The following is a 15,900-nucleotide window of genomic DNA, read 5'->3' on the forward strand; positions in this document are numbered from 1 at the left end:
CACAAATTTGTGTCGATTTTTGTAGGGTGGAGAGCACATATCAGTGAGTAAGCAGGACCTCCTTGTATCAGAAAGGACAGAGTGCCTTTTTTTTTTTTTTTTTTTTAAGTAAGTACGTAATTCAGTAATTCTGGGTTCAATTAAATGCTTTATTCGAGGAGAGTAAGAATTTCTGTTTGATCTCTTGTAAACAATAATTTCAAAAAATGAAATTTCCTCTAGGAAACAGGTGCTCTTTAATATTAACATAAAAAGAAATAAAAGTGCAAATAAAAAGTACTTAGAAAATGTTTATTTTGTGGTTTAGGAGGCTTGCTTTCCCCACCCATCAGCTGAAAGATGTTTAGTGACACTTAATAAGTACTCAGAATAAGATTTGTTCTAAAGCTCTCTATATGCTATAGTTGTATACCCCCTTCGCCCTTCAAATCTGAAATAAACTTGGAATGAAGTATAGAACCCAAACAGGCTGTTAGAGAAGTAGAAATGATAAGTGATTGATTTTTCTCAGCGTAGATAACATTGCCTATTTCGTGATTCAGCAAATGCTGCTTTATACTATTAATGAAGTGCCTCTTTCAACATGAGGTTGTGATGTTGCCTTTAATATTTAATTTACTTGCAAATGCTGCTTATATGTCTGGCTTTTCTGCATAGCCCAGGTAGTAACTGCAGAGGAGAAGCTCTGTTTTCTGCTGAGGGGGTGTCAGGAAGAAGGGCAGGAGACGTTCAGGGGCTAGCTTGCTGCCCCCATGACTTCTCACCACTTCTGTTTATTCAGGCCATGTTATTTTGGCTGTTTCTGTGACTAGCCTTTGTGCCTGTGCTGAGCTGGATTCAAAACCAGGTCTGTCTGACTTCCCAGTCCATGCTTCTAATAACCGTGAAATACTGTCCACGTAGGGAAGACAGGAGAGTGTGGTGTTTGGTCAGGGCACTCCCCAGATATTTAGTTTGTACACATGCCAGGTACCTTCGATAATGAGATGAGTAGAATTTGTCCAACCGTCAAAGAGCAAAAGATGGATGAGCAAAGAGACATGCCTGGGCAACAGGCATTCTTAGCCCAAGGTTGTTGAGATTTTCTGGGCTGCTCTGGAGACTTGCTTGGTTGCTGAAGCCACTCAGAAACCTCTTAGCTTTGGTACATCCATCTAGAATGTCCTCCCTCCCTCCCTCCTCATCCCACTGCGTGTGGGCTGGCTGAAACCTGGTAGTCCTTCAAGGTGAACTCAAAGGCAGCCCGCTCTCGCTGGCTCCCCCAGTTCTCTAAAACCCGCTGGACAGCTTCCCTGAGCCACGCGGGGGACCCCGTGTCCCCGCCGCCACTGCAGTCTCAGCCATCATGCAGCACGTCCCCAACACCCTGCAAGGCAGCATAGGATCTGGCGTAGAAGCATTGCACGTAGCCTCTGAACACCAAGAAGTTAATTACAGGGAACTTCTGACTTTGGAGAAACCCCCTTTTTACTTTATTATGAGTTCCCGGGAGCCAGCCTGTGGAACTGACCCAGAAGTGCCTGGATTTGGTGACTCATGGCCCTCAGTTCAGAGCGGTGCACAGGTCACCTGCCTGAGCAGTCCTGCCACCTGGCCTGAGCCGTCCAAGCAGAATCGCACCTCCTTCCTCATCCTGTGTTTGGTGTCCCTCGGGTGGCTGTCGTGAAGTTCCTTCTTCGTTGCCCCTCTTTCTCAGTTGAAGAGTGGTGAAGAGCGGGGCGCAGATGGGTAACTGCGCAGGTGCACGTGCCGGCCTCACCTTTGTCCTGCTGGTCCAGCCCCATCTCCTTCCAAATCCGTAGCCCTTCATCTTGCTGATTGTGATGACCGTGGCAACACTTTTGTCACAGCTCTTTTTATTTGCCAAATTAAGCTTCTTGAATAAATGGATGGCATCTTTTTGGGTCTCCTTTTGCATTTTTCGAAATGCCTTTCATATAGAAGATATTTAATAAATATCGAGATAGCTGAAAGAATGAATTGACGTGTTATATATAATAAGGAAACAATCCTTCATGTGGTCAATGGATATATATTGAGCACCTACTGTGTGCAGTCAGTGTTCTAGTACTGGATTTAAAAGGTGCTTCCAGAGGATTTCTATTTGGTGATCTTCCTGGCGGTGTTTTCTGCTGATCCAAAATTTTTAAAAAAGAGTCTGACTGGGCTGTTGACATAATGCTTTTCAAGAGTCATTTGTTAATTTGTCAGTTTGTGTATGAACTGCCATGGCCTTTCCAGTTCTAGAATCCTTTTGTGATTCTTGTTTAATATTTCTCAGGGCCAACAAAGTCTCCCTTGCTTGTTTTGAATAAGTGCAGCCTTCTGGCTGATCCCCACCACCTCTGCCCGTTTTTCTGGCTCTGTCTCTTGGCCTGGCTGAGCTCATTCCTCTGCCCTTTCCTCTTTAGCCTGCTGCTTGACTTTTTCTTAGCTTCTCACCTTTTGTGGGGTGAATCTCACTAAACAAAAAGCAATGAGATAAATGGCTTCTGATACATATCATAAATAATGATTTAATTCAACACACTTGACACCGTGAGCCATTTATTTTAATGCTCTGAACTTGAAGAGTAGAAATAACTTTTCTTGTTGGGGGTGTGGAGAGACAGAGCGCTCACCATGTTACGAGCTGGTGCACAAGTATTCGGAATTGAGTTTTACTGTATCATTTCATGATGTCTGCCATCTGTAACATCCTTAGACCGCTGAGATCAGAACAATTCTGTCTGGCCCAAGTGGTGTGAGACTGCGTATTAATTGCTGCCCCTTACTATAGCAGCACATACCCTGCAGTGTGAGTTCCCCATGGACACCTCGGTTTCCAACCTTCCCTTCTCCCTTCCTCCCCAGCCACTCTTTAGCTCTCTGGGTAAACTGATTTCTCTCGGTATCAATCTACTCCTCTCTCTGCTCCTTCTGAATCTTGCTCTCACAGGACAGCTCTCGTGTTCTGCTTTTCCTTCTGCCTAAGTTGTTTACACGTCTGTTTCCTCCCCTGGACTGTACGCTCCTTGCTGTAGATCTTAGACTTCATCACACAGTGTTCCCCCAGTGCTGGCCATTATTGGCACGTGAGTGACTGACTTGAATATTTATGAGCAGAACATAAATTTTACAGGTAGAGTTAAAAAAAAAAAAAAAAGGGGGGTTTCTCTTTTAAAACCTATATTTATGGATGTAGAGAAAAATCAAAGTTTCAGCCTCAGTCCTCTGACTTGCCTGCAACAATAGTGACATCCATCAAGTCCAACAGTATTCCCTGTTGGAGCTGGAAATGTCAGTTTGCCATGGAGTACCTGGAAAAAGTGTCTTTGGAGAGCAAAAGGAAAAAGGAATTAGGTAATATCAGCTTCTTACTTGTCTGATAAGGAAATACTAATTAAAATAAAAGTATTTGTGCCTGTTTTGAAATTACCAGCTTATTTATGGAAGAAAAAAGACTCATAAAATTGGCAAAACAACAATAAAATCATACTACAAATCATATTAAAAGAAAAAAAAAGAAGGGAAGGGGATATGCTTTGAACCTGTAACTCCTTCACAGCCCATCATTTCTTGATGCCCTTTGCCAGGCTGTGTGCTCAAGGAATCTAATGATACACAAAGCCTCATTGCCAGATACTTCATTAAATCCTCAATCCATTAGGAGCTTTAATGGCCTATGCCGTTGGAATAAGTATGGAAATCTAGTCCCCCAAGAAAGTACAGTGATCTATAAATCATACTTGCCTGAGGATTCTCTCAGCCCTTGACACAGAAGAATAGATGAAAAAACATTGTACTTCCTGAATTGCCTTATACTAGAGCCTCTCAGAATAAGCCACACCCTTTAACACTTTAACCCTCCAGCCCAGTGGTTCTCAAAGTGTGATCCCTGGATCAACAGCATCAGTATTACTGACAACTTGTCAGAAATGCAAGTTCAACAGCCCCAGCCCAGACACACTGAAATTCTGGGGGTGGCGCCTGCAACCTGTGCTTGAAGCAGGCCTCCCAGTGATTCTGAAGTCCTCTAACATCTCTGGTGGCATAGTTACGTGTGGGGTCTTTTTTCACTGTTGAGGAAACAGGTGAGCAGGTCTATAGCTTGACCAAAATATACTTGCCTGGATTCAGTTTAATTCAACAAACACTGAGCAGCTGTTATGTCCCAGGCATCCTTACTAGAAAACCATAAAGGTGAATGACACCTTAAAGTCACTCTCCAGTGTCATCTGTGTCAGCATTTTCCTGCTATGCTATGTTGGTCTCCCTGGACATCAGCCCTCCTCGACTTTGTTCTGAAGCACCCCAAGTGATGGCTGTCTAGGCTGCCTCATTTGACTTCTCAAACCTCCTTTATTTATCGTCTTCCAGAAATTGGTTCCTTATCCCTTTCCCAGTGGGTCACTGGCATCTCAAACAGGAACTGCAGGAAGAATGGCCCTGTCTTTCTGAACCTTCTGCGCTTTTAAGTGCCCAACAGTCTTACTGTTCACACATTCCTTTCGGTCCTCATCCCTCTAGAAACTGGTCACCTCAACCCTCATCTATTTCAAAACTAAAGCAGCTGCTAAAGAGGTTCTTTCCCACAGCACACAGACTGTCCAGCCCTGGCCTTGAGTGAGTAGCTCTATTTAAAGGAAGATATAGAATCTCTGTCAACAAAGAATAACAAGAGTGAAAAACACTTAACATTTACCTTCCTCCTAATAGCCACTTCCCTAGTCCAAGTCCTCATCATCCTTTGCCTCAGTATTTCTGTGGCTTCCTAACAGTTTCATTTCCCACCAGTCTGTTCTTTATTCACCTTGCTGCTAGAGTGATCTTACTTGAATACTGATTCCATCATTTCACAGCTCACTATCTTCAAATACGTGCCCATGGCCTATAGCTGGGGTCAGCATACTAGGGCACGTGCTTCTTGTTGTAAGTAAAGTTTTATTGGAACACAGCCACACCCATCATTTATGAATTATCTGTAGCAGTTTTTACACTACAGTTGACCCTTGAGCAACATGGGTCCATTTATCTGTGGATTTTTTTTTTCAATCAATATATGGGAAAATTTTTTGGAGATTCTTGGCAATTTGAAAAACTTGCAGATGAACCATGTAGTTTAGAAATATGGAAAAAATTAAGAAAATGTTAGGTATGTCATGAATGCATAAACTATATGTAGACTAGTCTATTTTATCATTTACTACCATAAAATATACCCAGATCTATTATAAAAAGTTAAAATTTATCAAAAGTTACACACACAAACACAGACCACACATGGCGCCACCCATTACATTCGGCTCCCATAGAGCAGTCATATTACTGCTTCTTCATTATTAATGCATGAATCATTATACCTGTAAATAAATATGAATTTTTTTTAACATTATCTTTTCATTTTTGATGCCTAGTGTTAGTAATATGTTTAACATCTACAGTTTTTCATATCATATAAGACAATATTGATGTAGGTACCGACAGACAATTCATCTTGTAAACAGATGACATAAACTTAGGTATGGATAAATATAGTACAGTACTGTCAATGTATTTTATCTTCTTTGACTTTTTAAATAACATTTTCTTTTCTCTAGTTTACTTTATTGTAAGAATAGCGTGTATAATACATATGACATACAAAATACATGTTCATCGACCGTTTATGTTATGGGTAAGGCTTCTGGTCAGCGGTAGGCTATTAGTAGTTAAGTTTGGGGGAGTCAAAAGTTACATGATTTTTGACTGCTCAGGGGTTGGGGTTGGTGCCCCTAAGCCCCACATTGTTCAATTCAACTATACAATGCAGAGTTGAGTACTTGCAACTGGTACTGTATGGCTCACAAGCCTAAAATATTTATCTGGCACTTTAAGAAAACTTCTGCTACCCTTGGTCTATAAGATAAAATTTAGTCTGTTTACAGTTAACTTACTGATATGTTTGGGTTTAGTTCTACCAATTTAAAACGTGCCTTTTCCTTTGCTCCCACCTGTTCTATGTTTCTGTTTCTTTCCTTTCATGTCTTTGTTTGAATTTATTATTTTTCCTTATTCTATTTGTTTTCACACTATTAGTGAATTGGTACTTTTACCCTTTTCCCAGACAATTCAAGAACATTTAGAACATTTAAAACTTCACTTTTACTACTTCTTCGTTATATGCTACAATTGTCATCTATTCAAATTCTCTCTGTTTTCAAACCCAGAAGACATTACTGTTATTGTTCATACAGTCCATATTCATTTAAATTTATCCACATAGTTAGCATTTTGGTTACTCTTTACTTCTTCATTGCATACTTCTGATCCTTGAATGTGAAAAAGAAAAAATAATCTGTATGTTTGCTCTCACATTTGAATGAAAATTAGGCTGGATGTAGACCAAATTTAATTTTCCTCTATAAATTGGAAGACATTGTTTCATTGTCTTTTAGCACTCACTATTGCAGATTAGAGATCTGACAGCAATCTGATTTTTATTCTTTGGAAGATTTTGGGATTTTCTCTTTTTATTTGGAAATATAAGATGTATCTAAGATGTGTTTAGGTGATTTAAAAAAAATTAATCCTACTTGTTGGGCCTTTTTTCAGGTCTGGAAAATTTCTGTTATTTTCTCTTTTTCTATTCATCTAGAATGCCTTTTAGAGAGATAATAGAACATCTGGATCTCTTTTCCATACTGCTTAGCATTTGTGTTCCATTTTCCTTCTTTTTTGATCTTTTCTTCTGTGTTCTGTACAATCTCTGGGCTCCATCTTCCAGCTGCTAATTTGATCTTCAGTGGGATCCATTTCAGAATTCAGCACATCTTAATTTTTTTTTTTTTACAATAATATTTTAAATTTTAGAACTGCGGGGTTGTTACTGTTTTTGTTTTACAATTGATGGGATCTGTTTGGGAATCTCTATGATAACACGTGCTGCATCTCTTTTAAACTCGTCTTCTGTTTCCCCTTACCTGATTCCTTAGGCCAGCTATTCTTCTATTTATTAATTATAGTACCTCTTGTTCATGGCATTGTTTTCCTTCAAGTGTTCGTGATTTTTAAAGTATATGATTGTATTTTATCTTGGGTGCACTATTTTTTTTTCCTTAGCCCAAACGAGAATTCACTTGTCTTATTGGCAAATGATAGGTCAGGTCACAGGACTCGGCTTCAGATCGGATCAGATTATTTCACCTGCTGATGATGAGTGGGGGCAGGTGGGCCATGGGGTTGGCCTGACAGTGGGTCCTTTATCTTTTAATTATTTGCTTCCACTCTTGATGTTGGCCTTGCCAGAACTGCCTCCTCAGAGATACCTACTAATAGTTTTTTGCTGGGGCTCTCCTCCCTGGAATTAAGTGCTCTCTTTTTTGTTAGTCAGTGCCCTTGTGGTTTCATTCTTTTTCCTATCTCTATTTATTTAGGGTTTGGGGCTGGTGGGTTTGTAGCAGGGGCTGAGGCCACCATCTTGATCCAGTCAGTCATTGCATTTCTTTAAAGCCTTCTTCCCTATGTTGCCCCCAAGCATACGTCATTGCACTGGTCATTCTAGTTTCATATAGCATTTTGTTTCTACTTTTTTCATAGTACTTAATTCTGTTGTAACATTCTAGGAAGTGGCTTATATATCCTAATCTTTGCCCTATTGAATTAAATTCCGTAGCCCAGCAGTATAGGTGTTAAATTGCCATAGATGCTTTAGCCAGGGTAGAGAACAATTGGTTTAGTAGCAAGTAAGTGAAACTGGGGTTTGGAAATACTATGTAGACTGTAATACAGCGTACGGAATGGCTTGCCTACTAACTTTTGTGGAGTTCTCTATCTCTGCGAGAACCTATCAGATGTTTAAGCCAAACTTCTCAACTCTGTGAATAAACATCTTCCAAAGCATTGCATTACAATAGTCTGCAGGTTGACTTTCTAAGGATACTGGTTTTATCCTTGGAAATGGCCACCTCTGGTCTTCCTGGGAAAGGAGGCACTTCCCTTACTAGATTCCAAGGAGTGAGTTATTAGTAGGCTTAAATGTATTCTCTCTGTCTCCTTCCCTCTTTCTGGAGAGCTTCTGTTTATTGAGGAAGTTAATGGTAGAAGAGGCTGGGAGTTACCAGTTCATTAATTAGCTAAGTCATAGTACTCTTTCTTACTCTTAATCCTATTTAATTGGTAAAATAGGAAACAATTTCTCCTTTCGTACATCTGTCAGTATCTGAATTTATTCAAACACTGACCTCTTTGTGGTGTGATTAGGCTCTTAAAAGATTATCTGATTGTGCCTGGGGTTCCTGATATGAGGTCTTTCTATTATATCTGTCATCATATTTCAAATGGTTGGCATTGACAAAAAGATACTGGTAAACCAAGAATTACCAGGAATGTATTGAAACGGATACCAATTGCCAAAGAGATATCAAGATGTTAAATAATGCTTTTGTTCGTATTGTAATGGGTCTTTTTTTAGTTCTATGGGAAGATGAATCAAAATGGCATGAAATAAAAGACTGCGAGACTGGTTAGGAGGCCATTACTACACTGGGCAAGACACCATGGACAGAGATGGTGAAAGTTGGTATAGATGGGGAAGTGAGATCAGAGCAAGATTAAGGTGCAGAATCTATAAGACTGAAGATGCTGATCAGATGTGAGGGCAAAGAAGAGTTAGAAATTTTGTCCACATTGATTCTTACAGGTCTGTTGATAAAATATTACAGTCCTCAAAAGGCATTGAGTTATAAGTACCTTTTTTGTCCCAGGAAGGAAAATGTACCTATAAAAGAAGAACATTTGCATCATCATTTGATCAGATTGCAGACTTACTTTATCCTTAGGAATGAAAAGTTGAGCTTTTTGATCATTCTGTTTCTTCTGCTTTCTGAACCTGACCCTGTGTTGTTCTACAACTATTTTTTCCTAACCTTCAAGTATTAGTTCACAAATCTTGCATTTAGTGAAGCTGTTTGATTTTTTTCCATCTCTCATAACAAATGTACTGATAATGTTTAGGGCTAATTGTATGCAATTTAATTTTCATATTGTGGTAATTATTATTGCAGTTTTTATTTCCATTCTTTCTTCCCCAGGCATAGTCAGCTATAGATATTCAACAGAATTATGCCCTTTGGGGTGATTTTCAATTTTCTCACTTTGGGAGGCATATTTTTGTTTCAGTCATGAAGGGTTCAGATTTGGATTATTAAACACTTGAGCCTGCAGTTTCCACATTGGACCATTTAACACTTTACGTTTCCTTGTAAATGGAAACGTGAGCCCAGCTGTGTGCTCTTTGGGTATTTCTGAAGACCTCATCTAACTTAGGAGAGTATGTGCCTGTCTGTCAAACCCATAGTCTATCTCTTGATGTACAGAAAGGCCTGGCATGCAGAAGGTAAAAGAGAAGTAGCTTCAGCATTCATGGGTGATTTACAGGAGCACCCGGGGGGCCTCTTCCTCAGCTCTGTGCCTGGAGAAGCATGTGCAAAAGGGCTTGGCTTTCCTCACCGCAAGGAGTATTTCACGTGTCTGGTAGTATGCGGCCGTAGCTGTGTGTTTCCTTGAAGGTACGCAGCTTATGTTGTCACAGTCACTCTCACCATTAGGGGCCCTGGAGGTCAGGCCTTGTTGATGTAATCAGTTTTTTTACTCTCTAATAGCTATTATGCTGTGAAGTGTGGAAATTGGCTGAGTTAACTGAGTTTGAATTGGTGCTCTTCTTTGTTTTAACCCTCCAGAAATGCATGTTCTGCAGGCACCGGGTGAAGAAGGTCTCTGGAGCCTGCATCCAGTGTTCCTATGGCCGCTGCCCGGCCTCATTCCACGTCACGTGTGCTCATGCTGCTGGGGTGCTGATGGAGCCTGACGATTGGCCGTATGTGGTGAACATCACGTGCTTTCGACATAAAGTCAACCCAAATGTGGTAAGGCCTGCTCTCCCTTTAGCGATGCCAAGACTGCATATGAATCCCTTCCTGCACACCTCCCAGGGCTAGCGTGCTCTACTCTGTAATGTTACTCATTGATGATGTGTCTAGACTGTGAGTTTCTTGAGGGCAGGTATTATACATTATTATTTACTAGTATTTGCCCAAGACCCATCAGTGTCTGGCACATGCTAGATGCAATAAATATTTATTGAGTTGAATGAGTGAATGAACAGATGAATGGATAAAACTCTTTATGCCTGTTCTGGTTTGGGGTCTGTATACAGGGCTGCTGAGTATGCGTGTACAGGTTGTGTCCCGCACATCTCTGGGATGAGGGGGAGAGCATTTCTGGGAAGAGACTGATGTGAAAGCGTCTCCTGAGATCCTGCAGTGTTTAATCCAGACACCTGTACACTCTGGCCTTAGGGGTTTATTTAGTCCCTTCTAGAGAAAACAAAGAGCAGCAACCCAGTAAAGGGAGGGAGAGGGTGGTCACAAGTGTTTGGGGACTTGCTGTCTGAGACGGGATAAGTTAGGGGCAGCATCGAGGCCCTGGGAGGAGTGAGGACAAGCTCAGAAAAGCAGAAATGCAGAAGAGAAGTTCAGAGGGCAGCGTTTTCTGCCTTTTCCATTTCACTCAGGACTGAACCTATTTCTGGGAAAAGAGTGTTTGCAACTAACTAACATGTGAATTTAACTGTAAGTCAGTTGACCTGTCCTTGGTGAATGGAGTCTTTCCTCTGTTTCAAAGGCTTAGAATCATTAAGAGGTAGTTGCTATGCCTTTGTTAGCTCTCCTGTTCATCGTCATTGTTTTTGGCTGCCAGTGAGGACTCTAAAGCATCCTGTCGACCCTCAGCTTTGCTAACGTGCTGCCCCTTGTTATCCCTGGGAAGCTTGGCCACAGATTATTTGCAGACTAACGTGCTTGTCCTATGTCTCTAATCACCTCCTGTGAGCAGCCTGCCAAGTCATCGGTATGGGCTTGGGGAGCCGTGACGCATACACAACAGATCTCTTGGCTTTTTAATGATTCTGGCAACTTCCACTGGTGTCTTGAGAGATGCTTGATGTTTGTGGGTTGGAACTCGGTGTGGATGCATGCGAATGTGCAAATGTAGAAAATGACATCACCAACTGTCACATCTATTTTAAAGTCATTTTCCATACTTTTCCATTGTCTTAGGTCTCAAGTTACATATTCATTCGTGCTTTCTCCTTAGTTTCTTGAGTTGATGGGCTCTTGCTAAGAATAGTATATGTACTCAGCAGAAAACACACTTCAGCAGCTTAAAAAAATTACACTAATAACACATTGCATTACGTGGCGCTTTGCCATTTACAGTGAAGTCACTAGCATTACCTCATTAGATGACACATGTGAATACATTTTGAGATGTGAACCAGGTCATGGCCTCTGGAGTCGGAGTTGTTGGTGTTCACACTTAGATTCTGCCAGTAACGCATGTGCAGCCTTGTGCAAGTTCTTCTCTCTGAGTCTCAGCTTCCTTGTCTACAATGGCATGCCTACCTTACCATGTGGTTTTCAATCCACCGGACACTGTAAGCCCTCAGAAAATGAAAGTTGTACTACTGCTTTCTCTTCTTGTTACTTCTGCTGCTACAATCCTATGTGAACTGGGCCACATGAGTAATATTATCCCTGCTTCAAGGATAAGAAGCTCAGGTTCAGAGAGGTTCAGTTTTTTGCCCAAATAGATTCAGTTAATGAGCGACAGGTGCTGGAATGTAAATGTCTTTTCAGCCCCTACTCTACTATTTGTTGAATTCCAAACCCCAAACCTCCAGTGGTGCTAGAGGTGTTCATCTAAAGCTTTGCTTGGGATCATACATTCCCTTTTTAATATTCCAGAGCTCTGTGGTTACTGATGATTATATTGAAATTGCTATTAAAGAGATCCAGGTGTTCAATCAGGACCTCATTCCTCTTAACTCTGATGTGTGGCTCAGTCAGGTTTATGTTACTAATGTGTTTCATAAATGATGATGAAAAGGAAAATATTTGACTTTGAGGTGATTTAGGAACTACTCTCCCCTACAGATTACTTTAAGTTTGGTATACTTTGTAAAGGGTAGGGAAAAGATCATATAATTTACATTACATGTGGCAGGTTTTCCTTATGAGGAAAACATTTTAGTGATCGTAAATTGCGTTTGCAAAGCTCTCTAGGGGGAAGTACTATGAACACTGGATTTCTAAAATACATTCCTGAGAGCTAATACTTATCCATTATTCTTTAATTAGACTTCAAGTATAGATTCCTCCCCAAAATGTTTGACAACTAACTAGAGGGAATTCATAGAATCTGGCAACTTTGGTTAAGAGCATTGTAATTACCCTTACTGCGTTAAGTGTCCTTTCCTTTTTCAAGCATAAAAAAATTGAACTTCACTCAAGTATCTCTCTTTGTGTAAACTGTGAGTGCCAGGGGACACACTCCCAAGAGTCGGAAGTGTAGTTTGTCTATGTTCTTAACCATGCCTTGATTGTTTGGGAGTAATGGGCAATCACTGAATCATAGCAGTGGAAAACCTGAGATAAATTTCAGGCTAACTTGGCGAGCCAACACAGGCATTTTAGAGAGTAGAGGATGCCTGTACAATTTAGGTGAAATGAAGTATAAAGCTACAGTTACTTCAGTATTCCATTTTTACTCACTTTAGAGTTTTTGTTTCCTTTTTTTTTTTTTTTTTTTGCTTCTTCCATTATTTGCTTTTTTGCATCCAAAAGGGCCATTTTAAAGTAAATTCTACTCCTCCTTTAATGCCATAAATTATTTAAAATATACTAGCTTATTCAGTGTTGTTGAGCTTTGGGTGTAAAGTCATTCTGGATAATGGTATAAAAATTTTGTCTGATTTATTATAATGCACTTTTCCAGTAGACAGTAATCATACTCTGTAATTAGAATGATAGTGTTTGGAAAAATAGGTAGCTTTCAAATTCTTAAAGTAGAAAGGAGCATATTACAGAAAGTGTTCAGCTAATCCTTGTTAATCTAAATTTTAGTTTGCAGTTTTCAGTGTTTTTGTCAAACATATTTTTTGACTGGCACCTTACTTTCTTTCAAATATGAGGTTTCATTCGTGTGTGCATGTATGTGTGCACATGTGTTTAGGTGTGTAATGTTGTGGTACTTGACCATCCTTTGCCGTGAGCCACTGTGACCTCTTTTCTGGCTCTATTTCTGAAGGTTCCATTGGATGTATTCCTAACCCACTTACATGCATGTTGCACAGATGTTTATAAGGAAAAGACAGAGAACACAATAAATAGTAAAATGGTTTTGAACCTGGGAGCCTTGAAAACATTTCTTCTCCAGAACAAACAATGAGCTGCTCATAAATTATATACTTCCTGCAAAGTACAGCCACCACTGGGCCATCTCCTCACACCTGAGTAAACTAGACAGGTGTCCAATGGAAGAGATGCCTGAATAACGGAGGGCAACAGAACTGAGAAAGATGGAATGCACAGATTTCTTTTTCAAGCAAATTACTTCAATAAACCTTCATATTAGACTTATAGTGTTTGTTCCATATATGCAGTGTTGGAGCTCCAGAATCACTTGTACTTTATGCATTAATACACTGTAAGGAACAAGGCCTGTCTAATACAGAATCTTATACAAGGTACATCATTTTCATCTCAATACCCTCTCCTGTCAAAGACATTTGAGAAATTTATTTCCGTTATAATTTTCTAAGTTGTGGCTATTAGCAGGGAGACAGACACCTATTCAAAAAAGAGGAAGAACTTGAAGTAAACATCTTAGTGGTCAATTTTTTTCCTGCTATTTTGTGTACCTTTTCTTCAATTTTTTTCTATTATTTTAACTAGATCATTATATTAACTGATTTAACCAGTGTTTTATCTTTTAAACTAGTACTCAGCCTTCCATAGAAGGTGCTTGGTATAAATTTGTTGAAATAACTCGCTAATGCTAGGGAATGAGCTTAGTAGACAGAAGAGAGCTAGTGTTTATTGAGCATCTTTTATGTCGTGTGTGTGTTAGATATTTTACATGGGCACCTTACTTCAAGGCAGTGTTCTTGGTGTGGGCAATGGAAAGTAGTGGTTATGTTGGCTTCTGTATGGCACCCCCCCCCCACTCTGAAAGTTTCTCTTGTTATTCTGCCCCTTTAGCTTGCCTTCATGTTCTCTTCTAGCACTCATCTTTGTAATAGAACTTGAGTTCTTGCTCAGCACTTACTGACTTCTTTCCCCACCTGTGTCTTCAGCCCAGCTGCCCAGACAAGCTTTAGCACAACTCCTTCCCTGCTGGCACTATGCGTGGCTCAGGACAGGAGGGACACCCGCATTGCCCAGGATCTGGTGAAGGGCTTATAGCAAGGCAGCTCTTCTGGTTAATCTATGCTTACATAACTAACCTCTGGGTGGTAATGGGGTGAGGATACTTGTCATCACTGACAATAAAACCTTTCCTTGGTGTGCAGAAACAACTTTCACCTTGCCAGCATGTGGAGCAATGGACGATCAAGGCCCCTAAATTCTAAACCCTAGAATATTGTATAGTGTATTGTACTTTCAGTATCAGTTATTGAGAAAACACCAAGTGACCAAAAAAAAAAAAAAACCATTAAGAAATCAGTAACATTTTTATATGAATTCATTAATTATAAAAAGGGTCTGCAGTGTTTCAGGTTGATTATGGATTGATAGGGAGAGACCCCAAATACTCATTCCCACTCTAAATCCCCACTGACCATTTTGAGCATCATTATGGGTTCTAGCCTTTTAGAGATCCAACAGGTACCAGTTGACTGTAGTTTTCTTCTTGGTGCTTCTGTCACACTTTGACCATGTGGTTTCAAAACCAGGCACTCTGACACAGAACGAGACTCTTAGCTGCTATGCTCTATTCCATAATAAGATAGGGTAAATAAAGATATGAATAAAATGTTTTGGGAGTGCTTGGAAGGAAGTCACTAATTCTATCAGGGGCAGCCAGGTAGAATTCACAGAGGAGGTAACATTTGTGCTGGTTCTAAACAGAGAGAGTTTGAGTTTGCTGAGAGTTTGAGTCGATGTGTTGACCCTGTCGGAGCCAGGCAAACTCGCTGGCATCGGAAGGCCACACTGAAAGCAAACTAAACTCTCACTTGTGATTAGTTCTCAGTTATCCAGTTGTCTCTTGATTCAAAGTATAGTTTGAATCCATCAGTGTTTTTTTTTCTTTTTCTTTTTCTTTTCCCTCCTTTAGTTTGGATTTCCATTCCATGGCTTGACTCTGTCCCCTTCTAGTTTCTCTTCCATGCTTTTAAGAAAGAGAACCAGGATTTAGCTAACACTCATCTAACAATGATCTGAATGGTGCCATTTCCACAATCCTCTTCCTGCCCCCCAGATCTGGGTGTCTTTGTGTTTAACTGACAGTGTTTGGTGGTGGTTGTTTTTCCTATAACAATTTGGATATTGCTAACTCCCTTTCTGTTCAGTCAGTAAAGTTTGCTATGACCAGATAACAAGCTCTTCTTAGACTTGCACATAATAATCTGGTATTTGTATATGATTTGTTTCTTCTGTGTAAATTATTTTTGAAATGCCCTTCTGAATTTGTACTGTTACTGAAAAGCAGAATTCTGACCAAAGCAAATGTCTGGAGTAAAAAGTTCTTAGCAAGGGTTCAAACAAACAAACATACAAACAAACAAACAAACAATACGGTGATTCAAGGATGAATCTGATCAATCTTTCTAAATCATACATACATTTGAAAAAAGAAATCCCTTACCCTTTTATCAGTAGGAGTGTTTTGTTGAGATCTCAATCCATGTATCCTAGATGACAGAAAGTTAAGGCCAGATTTGCCTGGGAGGAGAAATATTTAACACAGACATTTTAGAATATTTACAATTGGAACCAATTTTTCCCTTGTTAACTCTGTCAGGTAGAACCAGTGAAGACAGTGTTTTTCTTAATTATATCAAGAAAATTAAGTATATCCCACTTCAAACTTCTGTACTCT

General features: G+C 40.0%; 1 protein-coding gene across 8 annotated transcripts in view; it reads left to right on the forward strand.

The window, feature by feature from the left end:
• KDM4C (lysine demethylase 4C) overlaps positions 1-15,900 on the forward strand; it is a 431,040-nt gene that overhangs the window by 335,737 nt on the left and 79,403 nt on the right. For all 8 annotated transcript variants that reach the window (XM_082470884.1, XM_082470885.1, XM_082470880.1 and 5 more), the window contains one exon: positions 9,699-9,884. In XM_082470884.1, the coding sequence (XP_082327010.1) occupies positions 9,699-9,884 (186 nt within the window). The remainder of the gene's footprint in view (positions 1-9,698; positions 9,885-15,900) is intronic.

The sequence above is a fragment of the Balaenoptera physalus genome (genome assembly GCF_965194825.1).
Source record: "Balaenoptera physalus genome assembly, chromosome: 7".
NCBI classification, from domain to species: domain Eukaryota; kingdom Metazoa; phylum Chordata; class Mammalia; order Artiodactyla; family Balaenopteridae; genus Balaenoptera; species Balaenoptera physalus.